The following is a 25987-nucleotide window of genomic DNA, read 5'->3' on the forward strand; positions in this document are numbered from 1 at the left end:
TGAATAATGTCATTTAATTTATAAAAATCATTAAATATGTTAGAGTCATACGCAGTGTCTCTATCACTTCTGAGTTTCTTTATTTTCTTATTGAGTTGAATTTCAATTTCAGTTACATATAACTTAAACATGTCAAGAGCTTCGCTTTTATTTTTCTTAAGATATACATAGGTAAAATCAGAGCAGTCATCAATAAAAGTGATAAAATAACGTTTGTCATTTCTAGTTAACGTTCCATCTAATTCACATATATCTGAGTGTATTAAATCTAAGGGCTCAGATTCTCGCATAACTGATTTATGTGGTTTTTTTTTAAATTTTTGCTTGACTGCATGATTCACAAATTTCAAAATAATTTTTAGATAACTTTGGAATTAAACCTAAGCTACTCAAATTTGAAATTGCACGTTTATTAATAGGACAAAGTCTAGAATGCCAAATATTTAAATCACACAACATGTAAACAAAATCATAAATTTTATTAATATAAACATCAACATTTAATTTAAACATGTCATCATTGGCGTATCCTTTCCCAACAAATGCCTCATTCCTAGTAAGAGTATAAAAGTCTACTCCTATGGTCTGAGTGAAACCAACCTTATTAAGAAGAAAACCAGAAACTAGATTCTTCCTCATATCTGGAGTGTGCATAACATCTTTAAGAATCAGAGTCTTCCCATATGTAAATTTCAGCTCCACATCACTAGTTCCAGCAACGATAATGGTGTGGGAGTCACCCAATAACACCTTCTTATCATCAACATCTGTGTATGTTTTGAACATAGCATGATCATAACAGACATGGCGGGATGCGCCAGTATCTACCCACTACCCATCAGTTCCTCCAACCATAGTTACCTTAGATAATACAACCACAAATAGTTCATCAACCATGTAGGCCCGTGGAGGACGATCCGTAGGATTATTTCTGCACTTGCGTGCCATATGACCTGGCTTCCCACATTTGAAGCAAATGAACAGGTTGTCAGAGTCATTCTTAGCGGATGGCTTAGCATATTGGACCTTTTGGGGGTTCCAATTCTTGTTTCGATTAATGTTCTTAGCCCTACTCCCACTGTGGTTCTGATTCTTGAAGTTAGTGCCAGAACCACACCTGAGAATTTCTTCTTAGTGCTATTGTTGGAGACAATCCACACCTCATCTTTCTGATCTTGCTTACGAACCTCTTCTTCAATATGAAGACGAGTGATCAGAGATTCTAAAGAGATTTCTTTGGTCTTATGTCTCAGAAGGTTTTTGAAGTCCTTCCAACTATGAGGCAATTTGTCAATTATGACAGCCACTTGAAATTGCTCATTTAAGGGCATACCATCAGAAATGATCTCATGAACAATTTTCCGAATCTCGTGGGACTGAGACTCTACTGATTTATCATTAGTCATTTGATACTTGAGGTAGCGGCTAACAACATATTTCTTAGTCTCAGCTTCCTCAGTATCTTATTTTTTCAAGTGCATACCAAATTAATTTGGCAGACTTGTATGGGCTGTAGTAATCATACAGATCATTAGACAACCCATTCAGAATGAAGTTCTTACGTCACTTTCATTCCAGAGAGCTATTTCAATAGCCAGTTTATCCCTTTCCTCTTTTTCAGCCTCATCCGACACTACTGAGATGTCGGTTTTCAGAACACGGGCAACCTTTCTCATAGTGAGGAAAAATTCCATCTTATGTTGCTAATGTTTGAAATTTCTTCCATCAAATTGAAATGGCTTGTTCAGGTCATAGTTGTCCGGTCCAGTAATATTATCTACGAATGTCATTGTAGTCGAAACGTCTTAAAATTGTTGTTTGTGTAGCTCGCAACAATTCTAATAGCACGAGATAATCTTTACTGGCTGAGTCACGACCAGGTCGCTCTCTTTACGTTTCGTGGCACTGCCAAAAATGTGCAAGCAGACTATCAACCACGTCGTCTCTAGGATAAAACAACTCAGATCTTTGTTATTGAATTCTCACTGCATTGTAAGAACCGATCTCGAATACATCCACCACAATATGACTACCAGTGCCAATTCTCGAAATTACCCACAATATGGCTACTCGTGCCAATTCTCTTCCCACAATACTGACTACCAGTGTCAGTTCTCGAAATCCCACAATATGGCTACCTGTGCCAATTCTTTACCCACAATACTGACTACCAGTGTCAGTTCTCGAAATCCCACTTTGGCTGCCTGTGCCAATTCTTAAGTGTCACGAAAAGAAAGGGGGAGAAGGTTATCGGAAATGCGTCGGCGGAGTATTAGGGGTGAGAAAGAAAAGTTGAGAGGAAATTCCTTCAACTTGGTGCAAGTTATAATGAGGGAAGAAAGCCTATATTTATAACATGAGATTTTTTCCATGTTCCTCATTTCGTTCCTCATTTCTCCAATGTGAGACTTTGGAGATGTTTTTTCAAAACTCTTTTATGTGGGACTTGAGAGATGTTTTTTCAAAACTCTTCTACGTGAGACTTGACTGTTTTTTATATTTCACACCACCATGTTCCAACATATACTAACCCCTTGCATATAATTTTATAGACAAAGATCACTTATCCCAAATGATGTCCCACTTCATGTTCCAAACTGATCAGAATGCTAATTTTTATCATTTTTTGTTTTTAGAAATATTCTTTAATTCACGTGTCAACCTGTGATTGACTTGAGACATGAAATGAGAGACGGTTGGGGACAAGTGATCCCTATCCATAATTTTACACCCTTAAAATATATTATTTATATAGTCTTATTGTTTTATTTCATATTTTTCTTCTAATTTAAATAACAAATAGTATGTGTAATGTTTGTCAAGTATTCTTCTTTTACCATGGAGGAAGGGATGAACAATTGATATGTAGTTGAATTCTAGCAAGAGTTGATTTGGAACTGCTTAGGTGGGTACTTGTAAAAACATCCTGACGTTCAAGTCAATATAAGTGAAAATATATAGAGAAAGTATAAAGATGCAAAAGTATAGGATAAAGTATTAAGTTTAAACTTCCTTATAATGGATATTATCTATTTTATAGAGGAACTGGGTATGATATTCTATGATACACTACTACATTTTTGGCCTATGGCAACGCCTCCACCTTCAACGGTTTTAAAACTGTTATCTTAAACTAAAATAGGCCACAATTTTAAAACCGTTGTCTATTTGTTATATTGGACAACGGTTTTTGATATTGTTGCCGTAATTGTCACAAAACCGTTGCCTATTGTACTTTAGGACAACAATTTTAGAACTGTTGCATTTTCATTATGGTAGACAGCGGTTTTTGATATTATTACTATAATTGTGGCGTATGCCTATTCATTGTAATATAGGCCACAATTGTAGAACCGTTGTCTATTGTTTATTTACAAAAACTGTTGTCTAATAATTTTGTTAATTTTTTGGAGGCCAACCCCCAATTACTCCAGGTTATAAACCCAAACCCTTCCTTTTCTTCACAAACCATTCTGAGTATTCATTTTTTAGTGGCCAAACCCTAGCTGCTCTAAACTATAAAGGATTCGTGAATTGTGACACAAAATGGAAAAAAGAAAGGACTTTTGAAAAATGGGAAAATGGAAAATTGTAACTTGAGTCTTGCTTCCTCCAACTCCAACGGTGTGTTTCTCCAATTTTTACTCTGTCTATTAATTTTTTGTGAAAATGTGTTTTATCATTTCAAAATGATTTATTTTTATATTTAGGGTCTCGTGGTGGTGGTCCTATGCTGAGGTAAGAACAAATTGGAACTTCATCATCTTTATTCTCTTCCCTCTTCGTCATCGGTTTCATTCTTTCGAATCTAACATTTTCCTCCCTGGCCAATCAAGGTTTCTCTCTTTCCTTACTTGAATTATACTATCGTTTATTCATCCATTTTAACTTTCAATTATGAATGAAGTAGGTTTATTAGATTCAATTAATGATCAATTTTTGTTGAAACGTTTGAGTTTGTGGTTAATTAGATTGGAATAGTACATAGTGCTTTTGGATTAGGTTTTGAAATTTATTTAAACCTTTTGGAGATTTTTCAGTGCGGCTACTTTTTCCTTATTTTCACGCTTTAATTTATCACAGTCTTTTGCTATTTTATTATGCATTCAATGATCTGCAAAATGGTTTAAAATAATTTTATAGTGTAAAAAATGGTGTATGTGGCCACAATTTTAGTTGTATTGTGGCAACACTTGGTCTATACTGAAGAGTTTGCACATACTTAGACAATTTACATTGAAAAGTTACATGAATAGTTGTATTTTAAATAGATGCTTTTTTTGGTAGAATGCTATAAGGGGGATAGCAATGAGGATAAGGAGCTGATTTTGAGTGTGCATAGGACCTTGAAAATACTGTCTAGAGTTGAACTAGAGGTATTTTTTAAGGTGAGAAAGATGGAGCATATGATTTGAAGGTGAGAGGTATTTCAAGAGATCATGCAATATCTGTAAACATAAATATATAATGAGTTGATGGCACATATATGTTACATGATCACCCTTTCACTGCTAAATATTTATATCAACATAAATATATAAGAGAATCTATTGATTTAGTGTATTGTTAGATTTGATGGCATCCTTGTATTATCTTGTAATTTATCATTCAGCTGCTTAATCATGACTTCACTTGGCATTTCAAAGCAATATGCTTTATATTACATTATTATAATATTCACTGAGAAACAGTTCTTTTCTCTTACCATAGAAAAAGATGCCATGTGACTCTTTGGTAATAGGTTGTGTTAATTGTGCTTAAGATAATTGGTGAAGAGATATCCTCTAGATTGAGTTTGTTTTGTTGTCTATGTTGCTCATAATTTATTTCGGATAGTGAAATTCAGGATTTCACTCAACTAAGTGTATGTCTTTTGTAGTATTTTTTAACAAATAGATATATTGTATGATTCTGTAATTTATATATATGTTAAGTACTTTTATTATAGATATCTCTATATGTAAGTTGAGTGTGATGTTTGACATAAAAAATGTGTGATTCAGGAACTTTGTATAATATAATGACAAAATTGTTTATAAATAGCTAAATAAATAAATATTGTCTCTATAACAAAAAAATGTATTCTGAAAACCACAGTATCTTGCCACGTTTTAAAGTTATAATAAGGTAACGGTTTTTAATCGTTGATGTTAATGATGATGGAAAACCGTTGCCTATTTTAAATTACCAAAGGCAATGGTTTTCAATTGTTACCTATATAGACAACAGCTACAATTTTAAAGTCATAAAATGGCAACGGTTTTAAAGCCGTATTAAATAATCAATGGCAACGGTTTTGACATTTTCGTATGGGCAACGGTTTTTGACCGTTGGCGCTAACAATGAAAGAAAACCGTTGTCTATTTAAATGACCAAAGACAATGGTTTTAAAATAGTTTTGCCAAAAGTCAAAAAACCGTGGTCGAAACAAAAGGCAACGCCTTAGACTACCACAGTTATAAAACCGTTGTCTATAACAACGAGAACGATTTTTTTACATTTGGCAACAGTTTTTAGCCGTTGTCGTACGCCAAAAATGTTGTAGTGATAGATGTTGTAAGAATGATAAATGGTTTTGTCTTGTCATGTCTGTCGCACACAAACATGGACTCTTTATCCATGTCAAACGAACTTGACGTGCCCATACTTTAGCTAGCATAGTACTTTATTTAGGGTGAGTTGTTTTATTGTGTGTTATGCAACTATTATAGTCGTATATTAGGTATGTCATTGTCACATGGTAGAGGACTACCTAGTGTTCAAACGGTGTGTTTAGGTCGATTGTCAAGACATAATTGACAAGTGTATGAGCTAGATCTTATTTAACCGATATTTAGTCATGACGTGACATTTTAACTGGCTTATGATGTATCTCGTAACCACGATAGAACAACAACCTCTCGTTTGTTATTCTTGACCGACTAAATCTGAAAGTTGCCAAAAAAAAGTATTTTTATTATAATTTTTCATCAATTTAATTTTTATAGAAACATATTAAACATTATAGAGTTTTTGACAATAAAATGTCATATTTATGACTCACAACAACTTCAAAATAGGAATACATTTGTTATCCCACAACTTGTGACATTGCATGTATCATCAGCCCGTGATTGGTTGAAAAAATATATTGAAGTTAAAAAATCAATAATAGACTATTTTTCTGACCAATTACAGTTGATGGTACATGTAGTGGAACAACAGATGTGCACCCCCTCAAAATTGTCAAAATAAGCTTTGAGTAATTTCTCATTTTGGCCTCACATGTTTTTGGATTTTACAAACTTAGTCCCTAATAATTTTAAATTACCAATTTAGTCTCCAATAGTTTAACATGGAACCACATCAGTCCTTCTGTCAGTTAACGTTAGCGGCTTAACATACATGTGTCGTGTAACCACCAAAAATTACTTCATAGATAATATAATTAATCTCTTGGACAAATGGGTTAAAAAAAATCTTTTATGTAACATATAAACCACAACGGGGGCACTAGAACCCTCACTCGGATCCTCCTCCATCTCGTAGTCAAAAGAAAGGTCTACCACTTTGATAGAGTCGTCTATGCAGATCAATTCCACATAATCCTCCTCCTTAGCTTCCATCTCCTCCATGGTGTCATAGGCAGAACCCAACGACCTAATCCCTGTTCTCGCCTCTACCAGCGATTCTAGAATGGTTCGCCGAGCGACTCTCCTGGACGGTGGGGAATGGATCACATCGTACGAACTCCTTCGCCTTGTCGATGGCCCTCCAACAATTGGTCTGCAAGGAGTCATAAACTGGATAGATGATACGATAGGTGCTAACCTCCGATCTGGCAGAGTAAAGGAAGCCTCTAAGTCCGCGTGATGGGATGGGAAGCGCATCGTGGTGTCGTCACACACCATCTCCAGTTCCAAGGCACAAGGGCCAATGTAGATGTGGCGACTTCTGTTAATCCTTTATGCCCCCTCCTGTGACATCGGAAATCAGTAGCTCTGAATCCTCGATGAATGCTCCATCTGAGCAAGAACGTGTACTGAAAACAAGTAGAAAGAAAGGGAGTATGACATCTAATGAATATTTTTCATTGACGGTGTAGAATTATACAAAATATCACATTCAGGCATAACACACATAATATACATTCTATATTATCACATACATAGATGCAAATGATGAATGATGTTGTAACTCAGACGATGAGGATCAAAATCCACAAGTTCAATGTATGAATGCTATGTTTATTTCATTCATCCTTACACTAATATTCTCCCAATAAACTATTCGAAAATAATCGAAAGTACAAGTCTCATAACAAGCCGATTTGAATGCACAAACTTATTCCTCGCAAGGATATATGATCGATATGTTCCAAAGGAACTTTCCATTTCAGGATGGTGTCGCATCAAACACTTTCTAGACATCCCTCTCATCGATCCTGATTGCAAAGATGGGTTGTCAAAGATCGTATAGTTTGTGCTGTGAGAGTTGTCTGATCCAACAAAATACCTCATCTAGGAATACAAGGGACTCGTCTCACCTACACACTCCCTCAAGGCTTTGCTGACGCATCACTTCCATCATCGACCCCCTCAACATCTCGGGGTCGTTTGTCTCCAGTAATTTTCCTTTCCACTACTTCATTATTCACAATGCGTATGCACGCTAACTGAAGTTAACAAATTAAATCTTTTAATCATTATTTTATATCAGTCGGCCCATCCTAAGACATCTCCCGTCGGGAATGGTTCTAGTGGGACCTGATCTTATCATCAATAGAGGAAAACCTCATCTCCACTATGAACCATCACTGAATTACCCTAGATGGCCCAATGGTCAAGCCTCTTACAATCAGACGATCTCGCTGCGTGGGAAAAACATAACCTTACGGGCCTCGCATTTAACAATGAAATTTTTAGCACCTATTACTTTGGTTATGCTAAACTTCTTGTACAAACTCTCAAGAGTCTAATGTGATTGATACTTCTTACATAGTTTATATCTTGGAGTACATTATCCCCAACGAAGGGTGTTTATAGGTTTTATTTAAGAAGAATGAGTTTGAGAAACTAGAACTTGAAGAAAATGAAACCTTGGTAGAAAGGTTATCATTGAACTCTATGAAGTGAGAGCTGGTACTCAAACGATAAAAAATATTCAACCTTCCTCGAGACCTCTCGCTCAAGCGAGAGTTGTCACTCAAGCGAGAGCTCTGATAATCGATTATACCTATACATTAATCGATTATCTCAGTTACAAGATGAAATTACTGGGACCTCTCGCCTAAGTGAGAGCCTGACGCTCAAGTGAGGGCTCTGATAATCGATTATACCTAAGCGTTAATCGATTATCAGAGTTACAATTATTCGAGTAATGTTCATCCATGGATAACCACAACATTAATCCACACAAAGACCTAACCTAAACGATATGGCTTAAGAAACCAAACGTACTTAATCCAAACAAACATACAATTGATTAAGTACAAGATTTCTTAATACCCAAAACAACTCCAAACTTTTGAGTTAGTTTAGGAGATCCGGATGTCACATTTTGATACCACTATGTCATAATATATTCCCCCTTAACTTAGGTTGTCGAGTGAGTGATTCCCTTTTAGTATGAATGGTAGGTTGTCCAACTTCGGAAGCTTCGGAAGTAAACAGAAACAAATTAGTGGGTTTGTGAATTAAATTTTTGCATGATAACCCTAAGGTAAAGACATCTTTTAACCCATCATGAACTCAACCACTTTCGTCTATCTGGTTCAAGATTACATATTCTTGAACCATCCTTTATCATCGAAAGTCTTGTTTAAGAAAACACTCATTTTTAAACTAAGACTTTAACAAAGGTTCTGCTTTTAACTTTAACACAAATTAATACATTCATGAAGACTTTTTAAGGCATATTCACCATATTAAGATAAGTTTCTTAACCAAAATCAATACTTTAAATCAACATCTCTTAAGTTAAACTTACCACTTTAAAGTAAGCTGACTCAAGTGGGTTCAATAAAAGTCTATGGTCATCTCAACACATTTTCATTCGTAACCACAAGGGTTGCTAGCGTTGATCACATAACCAAGAACAACATATTAAAAGTTAACATTTTAAATCAAGATTTCTTAAGTTAAACTTACCACTTTAAAGTAAGCTTATCTTAACAATGTTCCCATTTTAACTAGTTTACCATCCAAGACTTCATAACACTTCAAGTTCATAAAGTCAAGACTTTTATAAGTCATATTTTATCCCAAATCATTACTTGAACTTGGAAGTCAAAGGATATCATTTACTAATCAAACCCTTAACACATAATACTTTAAAACAACATTTTTTCACAAAAACTCATCTTTTTTCTTAATATGGTTGTTTAGTGTTGATAACACATTAATTATGCTTTACTAACAACACTACTTTACACTTTCAAAAACACTCAACCCATAAACATTTTGGATTTCAAAGATAGAAACTTAACTTTTCCTAAACACATATAGGCCACGATTTTTAGACCTAATGTCAAGGCAAATTTTGGTTTTTCAACTTATCATTAAACATATTAAAGATTTCTTTGATGTACAAATCATCACTTTCACCAATATTATATTTTCTAGCATTAAATAGAAAATAAAACTTTCCATACTTGTTCAAAGCTATGGTTTTTCAAGTCAAAATCAAGTGGAAAAATCCAAACTTTACATGGTACAAAAACTCCTTAAAGGTTCCTTTGATATACAAATCATCACCTTTAAACATATTCAAACTCCTTAAACTCTAACATATTCAAACTCTAACATTATATCACCTTTAAGAGATATTTCCAAAATCTTGGTGATGTAAGGGTTGATGAGTGATTTTAGGGATTATGCAAAAATGTTGTACTTTTGCTTCTTCCATAAGCAAGCTTGACTCATGGATAGTAATGTGACTAATGCGATGAAAGATTAAAATCATGCCCGGGCCTGGTCGGGTAAAACTCGATCAGAGATTAACAATCTCCCGATTTAGGGTTACGTTTAAAACGTAGAAACTTGGATTTCAGAGTGAAAAATATCTAGAGATGAGTTATGGACAAACTTGGTATCTATTTTGACTCAAAATAATATTTCGAACGGAACTCAAAAATCACCTTTTGGGCCATATCTAAGGCAAATTTGGGCCTGGAAGAGGCCCAAAAACTTTCAGTCTCAAAAAATTATGAATATTTATCATAAATTAGGAAATCACAATACAAGACTAAAACTCAGCTGAGGTTTAGCCTAAATCAATACATATTAATGTCTAAAAATAATCGCTTGTCAATTAAATAATTAATAAAACGCGTACAGAAAATCATGGTGTTACATATTGCGCCTTCTGTCCATGTTGGCGAGTTCGACGCGTCACTTGATGACATATAATTTTTTAAACAAAATCTTTTTTAAAAAAAACGACGTCGTTTTGAGTTTCTGCTTCCACCTAATACCAATGGAGAGGTTTGCACTATATTATTTCTCCTTGTGACCTTCCTTCTTTCACTTACTTCATCATTGTTTTTGCTCCATTATAATATCTAGACTATAGTTCTATCTTCCATTGAGAGAAGTGTGATTCCATGGAATATAGAACCAGGGTCTAGGTATTATGATGGAGCGAGAACGATAATGGAGTGAGTGAGATAAGGAAGGTGAGAGAATGTAGTGCCAACCTCTTCATTGGTATTAGGTGAAAGAAGAAACCAAAACGATGTTGTTATAAAAAAATTATATGTTGTCCACTGGCGTGTGAGACTTACCAACATGGACAGAAGACGTCTGTCATGTCAGCAGTTAATAACACACGTCAAACTGTTAAGGAACACATGTTTACTAAACTATTAACATTAACAGACGAATATGAGCGGAAGGTCTAACATGGTTAATGTTAGGTAATAAATTGGTAATTTAGAGTTATTAGAAACTAAGTTAATAATGTTGAAAAATATGAGCGACCGAAATGAGTAATTACTCATAGGTTTTTTTAAAGTTAATTCAAGTCTATTTAATGTTTTCCATTTTCAAACAATCATTGGTCAATGTTTTATCATGAAACTTATTCCGGAGTATAGTGATTGATTCATATTTATTAAGGTCAAAATACATAAAGATAATAATTATATTTAATTCAAACTTTTTTACACAATTTAAAATCCTTCTATAGTTATTTCTCAAATTTCAAACAAGTGGAGTCAGATTTACTATTTCATCTAAATAATACAATTGAATGAAATAAAATAGGGATATTAGTGAATTTAGTAAACCGCATCTTGTGTATATACATAAAGGAATCAAATATTTATGAAAAATAATATTTATTTAGTTTAATTTGTACAAAAATTATGCATAATAATGATCATATACTAGTAATAGATTATTCGTGATTATAATTATGCTATATCAATATGTATAATTAATTTTTTGTTTCTTTAAAATATATTTTAACATTATAAAGTTACCATGGAAAGTGTCATACAAAAGCGCATAAAATATATATTTATTATAGAGAAAATTGAAAAATGAAAAATTATAGAAAGCCAATAAATATTGCATAAAATATATATTGTATTTTTTAAAAGGAACACTACGTTTTTTACATGATGTCTTATACAAGATATAAAAGTTAAGAAGAAAAACAAGTTTTTAGTTTAATATGCTTGCACTTTAAGTATACAGTTTTTTAGATAATGAGTACATTATTTAATATTCATATCTTTTTGAAGCATTAGATTTAGTTCAATAAAGATTTATTGAACTCAAAACTCGACTTGAGCTCGATATGAGTTATTTTTTTATCTTGAGTTCGGTTTGATTTAAGTTCATGAAATGTTTGGCTCAGTTCAAACTGATTCATTTGGACAACTCAAATAATTAATTTACTTCTAAAAAAGTAATGTAAAAGGTTGTATATAAATATAACATAAGATTGTTTATATATAATAATAACAATAAACACAAAGACATTTGTTTATATATATATCAATTCTTTTTATGAATCTAACGAGTCGAACTATATCTAACTCAAGTTTAACTTGTTTATTTAACGAGGTTAATTTTCAGTTCAAGTTTGGTAAATTTAGTTCATAAACAAATTGATCAAATTAAATAACGAATCGAATTTCAAATACCGAGTTTGTTTATTTTATTGATACATCTATTTTGTTGTATAGATATTTTGTCCCTCAATCATTAAACAAATATCATATATTTTGAAGCATCATGTTTATCCCATTCGATATCTCAATCCAATTAAAAAAGGGAATGGAGTATCTCCTTGTATGAGGAGATAAGTTATCTCTTCCCGCCAGTAAAATCATGACATATGTCATGTTTCATCATTTTCAATAAAAATATTTTAAAATATAAACAAAATAGCACACATGTCATTAAAAAATACCTTAAAAAAAGTTATAAAAATATAAACTAATATTTTTATATTATTAATTAGAATTTGATTTATTAGGGATATAAATATATGATTTATTTGGGACATGTAACCTTCTCACATAAATATTAAATGCTAGTAGTCAGAAGATGATTTAATGTAGGGATGAATAACATTTAACGTGGAGTAGTGTGATTCACATATTTTGCCTCATGTAATTGAAATAAGACAAAAACATTTATATACTACCGAATACCAATATAAGAATTTTATATACTATTATCAGTTTGATGTTATCATTCATTTTCAATATACAAATAAATAATAGAATAATTATATAAAAAAAATTACATTGATAATATATATATATATATATATTTATTACACTCTTAGAACAAAGTGCTACTTTATAGCTATGAATAACATGTAACGCGGAGTCAGGTGATTCACATATTTTGCCCCTTGTAATTGAAACGAAGTGCTACTTCATACCCCATTCTTTCCAAAAGTTTTGATATGTAGATACTTTATTAAATTAATAAAAGATGTAAAAATGAATACAATTTTACTAAAATATCTCTATCAATATTTCATATATTTACACAATTAATTTTCCACTATAAGTTAGATCCCATTTCAAGTGGAGAAATTATTTTGAAAGATAAACTATCAAGAGGACAATTACCAAAAGAGAAAATATTACATTGAAAATGGAGAGTAGTTACATCTCAACTTCCACAAGTATTGAGAAATTTTCAAAGAGACGGTGATACATTGAAAAGTGAAGTAAATTTTTAAAGAGAAGGTGAGATTGATTATTAAATTATATGAGCAAAAAATGTGTGTATTTGAAAAAAAATGCATATAATATATTTTGTTTTTATAAAACACCAACAGATATGTGATAAGATTAAAAATCAAATCATCAAAAAGTTTTAAAACAAAGAGAGTAATCCAAAAAAAAATTATTAGTAAAAATCGATTTAGTTTTTAATTCATATAGTCCTTTGTTTAGTTTTTTTTGGTTTATTTTGTATCAGAAATCAATATAAGTAGAAGAGTTATGTGTTGTGAAAATGAAAGTATAATCTCCCAAACCTTAAACCTTTATCTATAATGGCAGATACAAGAAAAGGAGAAGGGCATCATCATATAGTGATGGTACCTTTCACAGCACATGGCCATCTAATCCCATTCCTTTCATTAGCAAGACAAATCCATGAAAGAACAAACCTCACTATCACCATAGCCACCACTCCTCTTAACATTCAATACCTTCATTCTGCTATTTCCTCATCCCCTAATACTAATATCAACCTTGCTGAGTTACCCTTTAATTCAACTCAAAATGATTTACCACCCAACATAGAGAACACTGAGAAACTTCCCCTCCCTCACATAATCAAATTGTTCCAGGCATCAAAAAGCCTTGAAACCCCTTTACACTCCTTAATATCACAAATCACTCAACAAGAGGGTCGCCCTCCACTTTGTATTATATCTGATGTGTTTCTTGGTTGGGTTTCTAATGTTGCTACAAGTTTTGGAATAAATAATATAAGTTTTACTACTTGTGGTGCTTATGGAACTTTAGCTTATATTTCAATGTGGACCAACCTTCCTCATAGAAAAGTGGAGTCTGAAAATTTCTGGGTTCCAGGGTTCCCTAAAAATTACACATTCCATGTTTCTCAGTTACATAAACATATAAGAGAAGCTGATGGAAGTGATTCTTGGTCAAGATTCTTCATTCCACAGATTGCACTTTCTATGAACTCCAATGGGTGGATTTGCAACACTGTTGAAGAGATAGAGCCTTTGGGGTTGAAGCTTTTGAGAAACTATCTTCAACTTCCTGTTTGGACAGTTGGTCCTCTTCAACCACCAACTTCACAGAACAGTTCTAAAAACCATGCAGGGAAGGAATCTGGAATACCCATTGAAACATGCATTGAGTGGCTAGATTCAAAGGATCAAAGTTCAGTTCTTTACATTTGTTTTGGATCACAGAACACAATCAGTGCAACACAGATGATGGCCTTGGCTGAAGGATTAGAAGAGAGTGAGAAACCCTTTATTTGGGTTATAAGGCCACCTTTTGGTTTTGACATGAATGGAGAGTTTATTGAAACATGGTTGCCAAAAGGGTTTGAAAAGAGGATAAGGGAGAGTAAAAAGGGCTTGTTGGTGCATAAATGGGGACCACAATTAGAGATTCTATCACACAAATCAATAAGTGCATTTATGAGTCATTGTGGGTGGAATTCTGTGTTGGAAAGTTTAAGCCATGGAGTACCTATAATTGGGTGGCCACTAGCAGCAGAACAAGCATATAATGTAAAAATGTTGGTGGAAGAAATGGGTGTGAGTTTGGAACTCACAAGAGGTGTTGATAGTGTTGTTTCTAAGGAGAATGTGAAGAAAGTGATTGAAGTGGTTATGGATCAAGAACTAGGGAAGGGTAAAGAGATGAAGGATAAAGCAAATCAGATTGCAGTGCATTTGAAAGAGGCAATTGTGGAGAATGGTGAAGAAAAAGGGTCTTCAGTGAAATCATTGGATGATTTTGTAAGCACCATTTTATCATCCAAGGCTATTATATGATTGGAATGTTACATTTGAATTCAACTATTGAAGTTATTTATAGGAAAATAATATGATCTTTGCTCTATCATCCAACTGCTTAATGATATTTTAATGGTGTATCTTATCAATATAAAGAAAAATTATATTAAAGATGCAGTTTTTTTGTGCTTTAGTAAGAAATGGATGTTAGTCCAATTCTTAGATAAATAAGAAGAGTAAGCAAAAAATTAGAAAAGATTATTTTTTCATAGTATCATTCATGCTATGTGTAAGGAATTAATTTTACTCAATATATGTGATTGTTTATCCCAACAAGTGGTGTTCTTAGGAACTAAACTCTTGACTTTTTTGGGATCTAACTAGATTTACATCACTAGACCAACGCATTTTATAGGAAAGATTTAAAGAAAAATATTTTGTAAAAAAAGTTAAGTATGACTTAGTTCAATCAATATAATTTCCCTATTTGAAAAAAATGATCTTAAAAGTTCATTCATTTTTATTAGCTTTAATTAAGGGTGAAAGCATACTTTGTCTTAATACTTTGCTAGCTGATCCTAATTCCCAAATTGATTGAATGAAAATGGAGGATCCACAATTCTGGTTGATGGGTTTGTCAAGCTTAATACTTTTCTAGTTGTTATGCTACTTTTAGTGGGGTTCTAAGAAATGTTGTTGCACTTGGATACTATACTTTGCCTTATATTGTAAGAACTTGTTTAGACATAGATGACCTTCAAAAGGGTCATGTGGCGATGATGTGGCATTTGAACATGGTTACATTTAGACATGGCAAAACGGGCCGCTCGGCCTGTTTAGTCCGTGCCCGCAAATACCTACAATAATTTAAGCGGGTATGCCCGCATTAATTTAACAGACAAAATTTAATGTCCTGCCCGTTTTAAAACGAGCTAACGGGCTTGCGGCAGCCCGCAGACATCGTTGAATAATTAAAAAATTCATATAATTAATAAAATAAAGTAGTTGAAGATAAAAATTAACAAAAACTTTGATATTTTATATGAAATTGATCAAATCACATTATATTACAATTTTTTAGGGATTAAAAATCACATTACATCATAACTTATTTGAATTTTTCTCAAATTTTCCTTTAATTATGTCTATGAGCCGCCCGCATTGCCCAATGGAAATACCCACGGGTTTGGCAGATAAAACAGGCAAATGGACAAAATTTAAATGCTCTGCCCGCAAAAAATTGCAGAATATGCGGGCCCACATAAACAACATAATACCCGCGGGGAACGCCCATTTACCATCTCTAATTACATTTGAATTATTCATCTTTGTTGGACATGCATAATAGGGGTGTAGTAATTGAACAACATATTAAAACCATGAGAAAAATCTTCAATAAAACCTCTTGTTTTGGTATGTTTGTTTTGTCCTTCATTAAATGTATGTTGGGTCAATAATGTAAAAATCTTTTATATTGTTGATGTGTTTATCTTTTTATCCTTTTAACAACATTTTATTGGTATTGTATTTCATTAAAATTATCCATTTGAGCTCATTACAACACACATCCAACTCCAACAATCATGGACAACCTATTAGAGGGATCTATCCATTTATACCTCAACATTAACAGAAGTTTATATCCTCATGAATATATCAACAACTAATGAACTACTAATTAGAACTATTTACTTGTTTATAGTTATATATTACATATTCTAATGATACATTTTTTAGGATAATAGTTTTTTTTTTATGTTTTGTTAGTAAGTCATGAATGATGAATAATTTTATAAGCATAAATTTAAATAGATTTATGAGAAAAATATATGGATTCATAATGTATCTATTTTATATATTGTTATAATATTATTTATCACTCATGCTTCATTATCATTATCTCTTAAAATTAAGTAATACAAATGATGTGATAATAATAGATAATATATTAATCATGATAATGCTTATATATTATCCTCTACATTTATTTACTAAACTTTTTAAAGGGCAACTTATTTTCTCTCTCCTTAAATAAGTTAGCTAACTAGTTCATGTAGATGGTAAAATGGATGTTGGACACGGTCGCACTTGCATAACCTGCATTTTTTACGGGTAGACATACAAATTTTGCTTATTTGTCCGTTTCACTCGACCCATTTTGCCCACCAAATTCACAAACATTTCCATTGGACATGCATGAGGCCCATAAATATAATTTAAGGAAAATGTAAGAAAATTTTAAATAAATTATGATTTATTGTGAATTTTAATCCCTAAACAATTTTAATCTAATGTGGTTGTTAAATTTCATATAAAATATCAAAATATTTGTAAATTTTTTATCTTCAACTATTTTTTTTAATTTAATTTTATTTATTGTATGAATTTTTTATTTTTTTAATTATTCAACAATACCTGTAGGCCGCCTGTAAGTCCGTTAGCTCGTTTTAAAACAGCAAGACATTAAATTTTGTCTATTAAACTAATGCAGACATGCCCACACCCACTTAAAATTTTGCATGTATTTATGGATACAGACTAAACATATCAGACGACCCATTTTGTCATATCTACTAATTCAACTATGTCTGGATGTTATCGAATGTACATGTCAAACTCTATTCGTTCTTGTTCCTTTTTAAATGACGTTCTATTTTTTATGTAAAAACTAAAAACCAATGTAAGCATTGTATTATTCTAGTTTTTTGTAACTTTGATTTTAATTTTCCCAATATACCAGACTCATTTATTCATAGAAATGTCGACAAATTGTATTTTTAGGGAAAAGTTAGTGCATCCGTTAATGTAGTAAAAATGAAAATTTTATCCGAAAAAGTAATGAATTTAATACTTAGAAAACTAATATACTTAACGTTCCAACCCAGATTCCTTGTAATTTTTAAAAGTATAAAAATTTATAAATAAATAATATATTATTCACAATTTATTCATATTATTTATATTTAAAAATTAATAATAATCAAATATGAACAATCAACAATCCGGTATCTAAAATTTTCCCTTGACTTAAAAGAGACTTGTCCTCCATTTGTTGATTTTAATTACTGACATCAATTGGGAGAGAAGACCGGGAATCTAACACACATTTATTCTTTACCAAAGGTAAAAAATATTTTTCTTAGTACACAAAAAGAGAGACTTGTCCTTAATATACAACTAGAGATTGATCTCTTCCAGTGGGAAAGTGAAAAGGTTACCGTAACATTATTTTCGCACGTCCCAAACCCTATATAGTACCCCTCGGATCCGTTACACTGAAATTCTCGTCACTCCGTTAACTCATCCAATTCGTCGATTGGATTTGGAACCAAATACCCAATGATGGCCGCGGAAACGCTACCGTACGGCGTCGTTTCTAAGGGAGATCTCGGCGCGAATTCCAACTCCTCCACCACCGCCAAAAAATCGCGGCAGAGCGATCGCCGTCGCCGGCGTCGGAAACAGAAGAAGAACAAGCAGGCTTCACAGGAACCTCACGCTAACTCTGCCGAAGACAGCGACGATACAAAGGAGAATACAAATCTTCATCAGGTTCTCATCTTTGAACTTTTGCTTTAGGCTTTGTTTCGGAGCGGGGTTTTGGATCTTTGGCTCTACCCATGAAATATATAATAATAGGTATTTCACAACGAAGTCGAACTATACATTAAAGGTATTTAAGTATGAAGATTGGCTGGGTAGCTGACACTCTTAGTTCGTTCTTGCAAAAATAAGAGCATAATCTTTCCGCTTTTTATTTTGAATTGAAATATGATGGCTTAAAGGGTAACCATTTGCTACCAATGGGGAAGCCTTTCTCAGTCGCCCCATCTATCCTCCTGAGGAGAAGTTTGGTTTCAAACCCCAGTTCGAACAGGAGAAGTAAGCCATGCTAATGTGCCTTGGATGATCCACATCTCAGGTCAGGCGCCGATGAGCACATTGAACTATCCATGTGGCTGAAAGCCCACTTTAGAAAGCCTTCGTCTCGCTTGGGAGTTGTATGAAGAAGAGAGTAAGGTTTTGGAGTGTTTCATAAATCCTTCACGTGTCTATTTTTAAAATCCTAAATTTGGAGTTTTTTTAGAGATAAAATATCAAAATAACTAAATAATTTTAGTAATATTATATAATTATACATTGTTATTCATTTCTCATTGTTAATTACATTTTTAAAGCCTTTTGTTAGGTTTTAAATCCCTGATGACATTATCACCTGAAGTATAGAAGTTATAAATGTGAAATTGGATATTGCGTTTGGTTGTTAGAATTTTGCTGCCAAGTTAGGGTTTGTGAACTTGAACGTAGCTTGTTGTTTGTCATTTTGGTGAAGGACGTTTGAGTGTGAGGTAGCAATGATGAAAGGGAATTAGAAGGGAAAGAAAACAAATAATATGTATAAAAATGTATTAGGATTAATTTTTGACGTGTTCATATTATATAGGTTCACATTGAGAGTTTTTTTAAACCTTTTCTATTAGATTTTAGTTGTGCTATGGGACTAATGTTGGGACTGGGATTGCAGAGTGAAAGTTAATAGAATTATATAATGTTGGGACTGGGATTGCAGAGTGAAAGTTAATAGAATTATATAATGTTGGGACTGGGATTGCAGAGTGAAAGTTAATAGAATTATATAATGTTGGGACTGGGATTGCAGAGTGAAAGTTAATAGAATTATATTGAGTGATTTAAAGATGTTTCTTTGGTTTTGGGTGAGAAGTGTGATTGTAATTTATTAGTTCAGAGTGGAACTATAGTTAGATTCTTCATTAGATGTTTGTAAAATACTAAAATGTCATATCTGTTTATGCCTCCTTTGAAAATGAAAGATAGAAGTCTGGAAGTAGTCATTAACACTGGTCTATTATTGTAACTATTCCATTGAAAGTCAGTGTTGAATGTTCTTGGAAATTATATAGGTGATTTTATTATATCTTGGTGCAGATCTGTATTTTTCTTTAATAAAAAGGTGATAGTATTCCATCTTACAGTTCAAAGTACAATGTCACTAATTCACAAACTGATGCTGGCGGCCACATATTAATGTCCGTTTTCTCTTAAAATGTAGGTTGTTGAGCAAGTTGAAATTGAGTATGTCCCAGAGAAGGCAGAGTTAGATGAAGGCTTCGATGAGGAATTTAGAAAGATCTTTGAGAAATTTAGTTTCACCGGCGTTACTGGTTCAGAGGTAATGAATTTGTGTCAATTTTCTATTTGTCATGGCATCTTCATTGTTTGTTTGATGAATTGTTTACTTGAATGCAACCAGGATAATGATAAGAAGGACGAGTCTGATGAAAATGCAACTGCTAGTAAGAAGGCAGACTCTGATTCTGAAGAGGACGAGAACGACAATGAGAAAAAAGAGAAAGGTGGCGTCTCAAACAAGAAGAAAAAGGTATAGCCATTTTACATATTTATGTTGTTTTTGTTGTTTATTTAATTTTACTATTGCGTTCCTTTCCTTAATTATGCTAAAAGTTTTATTTTTTGTCCAGCTTCAACGGCGGATGAAGATTGCTGAACTGAAACAGATTTGCTCAAGGCCAGATGTTGTTGAGGTAGAGATATTTTGTGTAGTATACCTGTTTTCAACTTTTGGGCCTTCCGTCATAACTTTTTAGTCTGGCCTCTTGGTCAATAGCCACTATACAAATGTTGTGTAACAGTTTTTTTTTTCCATTTTAAGGTGTGGGATGCTACTGCAGCAGATCCAAAGTTGCTGGTCTTCCTGAAATCTTATCGAAATACTGTACCTGTACCGAGGCATTGGTCTCAGAAGAGAAAATTTTTGCAGGTTAGTCAGCATCAGCAAATATATAATTATGGGTTAAAGAAGCAAGAATGTATGATGGTTGTGGTACGAAGGATGTAGGGATAGGGTGGGGAAGATAATGTCGATAAGGTTTCTCTTATATATATGCATATGGTGCTTGCAGGGGAGCGGCTGTGGCAATCACCAATCCTGGACTAGTAGGTGTTTGGCAATGAGCATCCTTGAATCATTTCTATTTTATTGTCCTTGTTAAATTCCATGGGATAGGGATGTTATATTATGAGGGTTTATGATAGTATGGCTGTTTTTATGTAATTTTATTTGCCGTTTGTCTATAAATGAGGTGCTAATAGTTCTGCTTTGAATTTCAGATGCCTTTCATTGTGTTTAATGCCCGGGCTGAATTCCTCGTGCTCATTGTTTTATAGTTTTATATTTGATTGTGCTATAGTACATCATTGTCCATGTATGCATAAACTATATGTATCTCATTGAAAATTGTTACTGTTTTTGCAGGGGAAGAGAGGTATTGAGAAGCAACCCTTTCAGCTTCCTGATTTTATTGCTGCGACGGGAATTGAGAAAATAAGACAGGTAATGTAATCTCATCTGTTTGAATATTCACTAACTCAGTCTGAGTGATCCACCTATAAAAATAAAGTAGTACTTAAAGTAAACATTGTTTTAGTGATATTCTTCTCAAATTAATAATCTATTTGCTTATTTGAAAAATAAATTCCTTTACATTTTTGAAATAGCTTCTATGGTCATTGGCATTGTTAATTCATTGGCTGGATGTTACTGCTGTTTGAAAATGTATGATTAAGTGTTTATTTAAAAAATAACAATAAAAATTGATGTGTATCAGTGTATGTAATCTGATCAACTGTTGGCAGGCCTTGTCACAAAATCACAGTTTATATTAGGAATGGTGATGTGTTATTTGCCTCTAGACTGTCGTGTTGGATCCTTTGTTGATTGTTCTGTTCCATTCAACAGACCATGATGACATAGAAGTTTATATTTGCAATATATTCATGTGTCTTTTTAAGTGATTTCATTACATTGTTGTGGTATCTACTTACCTGCTAGGTTTTCTTACGTTTTCTCATGCAGGCTTATATTGAGAAAGAGGACAGTAAAAAATTGAAACAAAAGCAAAGGGAACGCATGCAACCAAAAATGGGGAAAATGGATATTGATTATCAGGTTTCTTTTCTCTAAGTTTTTATTTGGGGTTTCAGAATTTTGCCTTCCTTGCATGTTTTATGCTGTGTTCAGTAGACAGAACTACTTTCATCCTTACTGATGGGCTTGTTTCTTTGTTGCCAGGTTCTTCATGATGCTTTCTTTAAATATCAGACAAAGCCAAAGCTGACTTCTCTTGGGGAACTCTACCATGAAGGAAAAGAATTTGAGGTATAATTCATGCTAAAATGTTGTGAATTTTAAAATACTTGATACTTGTGCCTTTTGATTGTGCTTATTATGTCTGTTGATTTTTTGAAATATTTTGATTTTATTAATTCTGTTCTAGCTTACCACTCTTGGAATCCAACAAGTGCAATATAGGATAGGGTCTCAACATATCATCTCTATTAAAGGTGTAGAATCTGTCTGTTACTGGAAGCTCAATAAATTCATTCATTGGTTATTTGGTTTACATACTGGAAATTATTGTATTAATGCTGCAAATGTATTGTTCAGCCCAGTATTTTGTTCATCAGATCAGTCTTAGTTTTTTTACTTGTATCAGACTGTTAATGCATTCATTCTTTGTTGAGGTGTCATTATCTCACTACCACAGGCATAAAGTGTATCATTGTATCCTGAGAAAAATTGAAGATACATCTTTTACCTCTATCTTACCTCCTTATTGATTAGTGGAAAGTAGATTTATGCTGTTTCCAGTTCTTTAGTTTTCTCAAAAGCAAAAAGCATTTTTCTTCAAATGATTGGTCTAGAGAGTATTATGCGTCCTCATTTTGATGAGATGTTTCCCTCGATCTTCTGAAGTGTCAATATTTATTGTACCTATACAAGTTATAATCTGATTCTTAATTTATATAATGATTTTATATTGTTTGGTGTGCAGGTAAAGTTGAGGGAGATGAAACCTGGCATGTTATCACATGAATTAAAAGAAGCTCTTGGTATGCCTGAAGGTGCTCCTCCTCCATGGCTTATTAATATGCAGGTAATATCAATTATCTCTCGTGGTGTGCTATTTTATCATTCTGTTCTTGCCCCCTTTCACAACATTAATTGTGTTTTTTCAGAGATATGGTCCTCCACCATCATACCCTCATCTGAAAATCCCTGGTCTGAATGCTCCCATTCCCCATGGAGCCAGTTTTGGTTATCATCCTGGTGGCTGGGGCAAGCCTCCTGTTGATGAAGTATGTTTTTTATTTTCACTGTTTTTTCATCTGGCTCTTGTATTATTATGGGCGGCTCTTTCTGTCATTTTCCTCCCATTTTCATCTCATTGATCACTTTACTTGTTTGCACCTGAACAGTATGGACGACCACTCTACGGAGATGTTTTTGGTGTTCTGCAAGAAGATCAGCCTAATTATGAGGTTGGTTCATTTTTATCCTAAAAAACAAATAAATTAAGAGATTGGTTTACATAGAAGCTCTACTGTGTAATTAGAGGTGATAACTTCTCTCCAATATAATCTTCCAAAGTTGCCCAATGTTCAATGCCAAACTGAAGTGCCTTTTAAGTTCAATGTTTGAAGCTGATGACATACCTCTCTCCCCCCTCTCTCACACACACACCCTCAGTGATTTTGGGTATGTCTTGTATATATTAGCTTTTTATCATGTCATCTTGCACGTCTAAATACATTGCTTATTATCTTTCTTTTCCCTCATCTTTTTCCTTTCATTCGTAAAAGGCAATCTGGAGGTGGGCTAGAAAAATGTAGTTGATGTTACTAATTTTGGTGCTTTTATTATCAACTAAAATGTGGTTCTTCTTATTGTGGTATTTCTAGTTGTATTTTACTTGAATGTTCTCGCGTTGCAGGAAGAGCCAGTTGATAAGACCAAACACTGGGGTGACTTGGAGGAGGAGGAAGAGGAAGAAGAGGAGGAAGAGGAAGAAGAGGAAGAAGAAATGGAGGAGGAGGATCTTGAAGCTGGTATTCAGTCTGTTGATAGTCTGTCCAGGTACTGTCATTTTACCTTTTTAATTTGTTTGCTGGATATCCCTTCCCACCTAGTCGGATAAGACTTGATTGTTTGTGTTGATTTTAGTTTCTTTTTATAGATATTTTTGTTTCTCTTAATATTCTGCCTTGGGGTTAGCATAGTAGATGACCAGCTGAGAGTTGAAATTACGTTTAAATTCTCTATTTTTCAAAATATATTTTGGGTATTTGTTAAGTGGCTGGGCATGTGATTTAGAGTGTGTTCTCGTGTTTCGCAACTGAATTCTTTTCTATTTTTCTTTGTATATTCTTCCTCAGCACTCCCACTGGAGTAGAGACACCTGATGTTATTGACCTTCGTAAGCAGCAAAGGAAGGAACCTGAAAGACCTCTTTATCAAGTGAGTCTTCTGCTGCTGCTCTCCTTCAGCTTTAATTTAGGTTTTAATTACTTAGTTGTATGTATTAATCATGTTGTTGTCTATGAAGGTACTTGAAGAGAAGGAGGAAAAAATTGCTCCTGGAACTTTGCTTGGAACCACGCACACGTATGCCAAATCTGCCCCATTTTTTAGTACTTGAGTGGCTTTCTTTTCTTCCTCACAATTGTTTGTTTATTAACAAGCTCGTATGTTCCTTTCTTCCCAAAGTTATGTGGTTGGCAGTGGCACTCAGGACAAATCAGCAGCAGCTAAAAGGGTGAGAGTTTTCTCTAATTATTTTGGGGAGCAAAGGAGAGTATTTATGATGATCTTGTCTTCTGGGATAACTTCTGTTTCTGGCTTTTCAGGTTGATTTGCTTAAAGGTCAAAAGTCAGATAAAGTGGATGTCACTTTACAGCCAGAAGATTTGGATGCCTTGGAAAATGTTTTACCTGCAAAGTACGATTTGTATTCTGTTTTATAATTTAGTTGTCTGTTATTGATGTTAACCCCATGAGTCTGTTATTTCATACCTCTGCTGGAACTACTACAGGTATGAAGAAGCAAGGGAGGAAGAGAAGTTACGGAGTCAGCGTGAAGATTTCAGTGACATGGTTGCAGAGGTCTGTTGCATGCAAATATTCATTATATACTCACATTATTTCTTTAAAATTTCAGGTCTTAATTTGTTTAACTATGTCACCATCTGATGCAGAATGAGAACAAGAGGAAAAGAAAGATGCAAGAAAAGGAGGGCAAGTCCAAGAAGAAGGGCTTCAAGTTTTAAGATGGTCTTTATTCATGTTCATTTGCATGGAATTTCTGTTACCGGAAAATGGCCCCCCTCCATTGCCTATCCGTGCAATTCTCATTTTCCATGATCAGCAGAGAACTGTTTATCAACTGTGTTTTATCCACCTGTATCACATTTTAATGTTTGCTAGTAGATTTTTCGTTGCTTTAGATAGGATGTTTATAGAGAATAAGGTAAGATGTTTTAGATGGAAATTCAATATAGTGAATCCTGATTAAGCTTGTTGGTATTTAGAAATTAGAATCTGTTCACGAGGCAGCTAGTAGAAGCATGAAAATTCGTAGTGTGATCTGGTCAATGGTTGTTTGCTGGTGTACACAGTTATTCTCTTATAGTTTAAGAATCTTTTTTGCATCCACTTTTCACCCCAAAAACTTAAACTTAAGATCACATCTTCACCTTCTGGTTCAAATTATAAATCCTTTCCGGCCAAACAAGTTAGAGAACTTATTCATACTTCCGTTCAACCAATTTCAGAACACCAATAATACATGTAGCTTATCTTCTTTTTAGCTCAACTTTGCATACTTAAACCAACTTAAAATTTTCCTCTCTTTTACACTGTTAAATTTTACAGTGTCCGTTGATGCCCTTCACTGTCATATTCTATCTTATAGGCATTATTTTTTATTACAAAAATTACAAAATAATACTGTTTATATAAAGTACAAAATTTGTGTGATGACAGTTGCTCTTATAAAAGAATATTTTCGCCATACTAATGATTCTCACTGAGAATAAGTAAACTGTTATGTCCTTTACAATTGACCAAATAACATAAGCATTATGTTATTTGTGCTAGAGTCATAACACTATTTGGGGCTTGACAAACGAAATTTGTTCCACTAAAATTGTTTAGGAC

General features: G+C 33.3%; 2 protein-coding genes and 1 long non-coding RNA gene across 3 annotated transcripts; all 3 read left to right on the plus strand.

Moving 5' to 3' along the window:
- Positions 1-3488: 3488 nt before the first annotated feature.
- On the plus strand, positions 3489-4538 carry LOC109340242. Its single transcript, XR_002106767.1, has 3 exons — positions 3489-3624; positions 3711-3836; positions 4288-4538. It is a non-coding gene; the product is annotated as an uncharacterized LOC109340242 (long non-coding RNA).
- An 8920-nt stretch (positions 4539-13458) lies between these two features.
- LOC109340244 (UDP-glycosyltransferase 92A1-like) lies at positions 13459-15010 on the plus strand. The gene has a single exon (XM_019577879.1). It carries the CDS (start codon positions 13504-13506, stop codon positions 14989-14991), a length of 1488 nt encoding a protein of 495 aa, XP_019433424.1. The 5' UTR covers positions 13459-13503; the 3' UTR covers positions 14992-15010.
- A 3131-nt stretch (positions 15011-18141) lies between these two features.
- On the plus strand, positions 18142-25515 carry LOC109340243 (splicing factor 3B subunit 2-like). The gene is made up of 18 exons (XM_019577878.1): positions 18142-18504; positions 20024-20143; positions 20225-20353; positions 20454-20516; positions 20645-20752; positions 21248-21325; positions 21848-21940; positions 22064-22150; positions 22827-22928; positions 23011-23130; positions 23251-23313; positions 23766-23908; positions 24208-24289; positions 24378-24436; positions 24539-24587; positions 24679-24770; positions 24865-24934; positions 25027-25515. Exons 1-18 carry the CDS (start codon positions 18292-18294, stop codon positions 25096-25098), a joined length of 1743 nt encoding a protein of 580 aa, XP_019433423.1. The 5' UTR covers positions 18142-18291; the 3' UTR covers positions 25099-25515.
- The last annotated feature ends 472 nt before the right edge of the window (positions 25516-25987 follow it).

Source organism: Lupinus angustifolius, unplaced genomic scaffold (assembly GCF_001865875.1).
Source record: "Lupinus angustifolius cultivar Tanjil unplaced genomic scaffold, LupAngTanjil_v1.0 Scaffold_150_46, whole genome shotgun sequence".
Taxonomy (NCBI): Eukaryota; Viridiplantae; Streptophyta; class Magnoliopsida; order Fabales; family Fabaceae; genus Lupinus; species Lupinus angustifolius.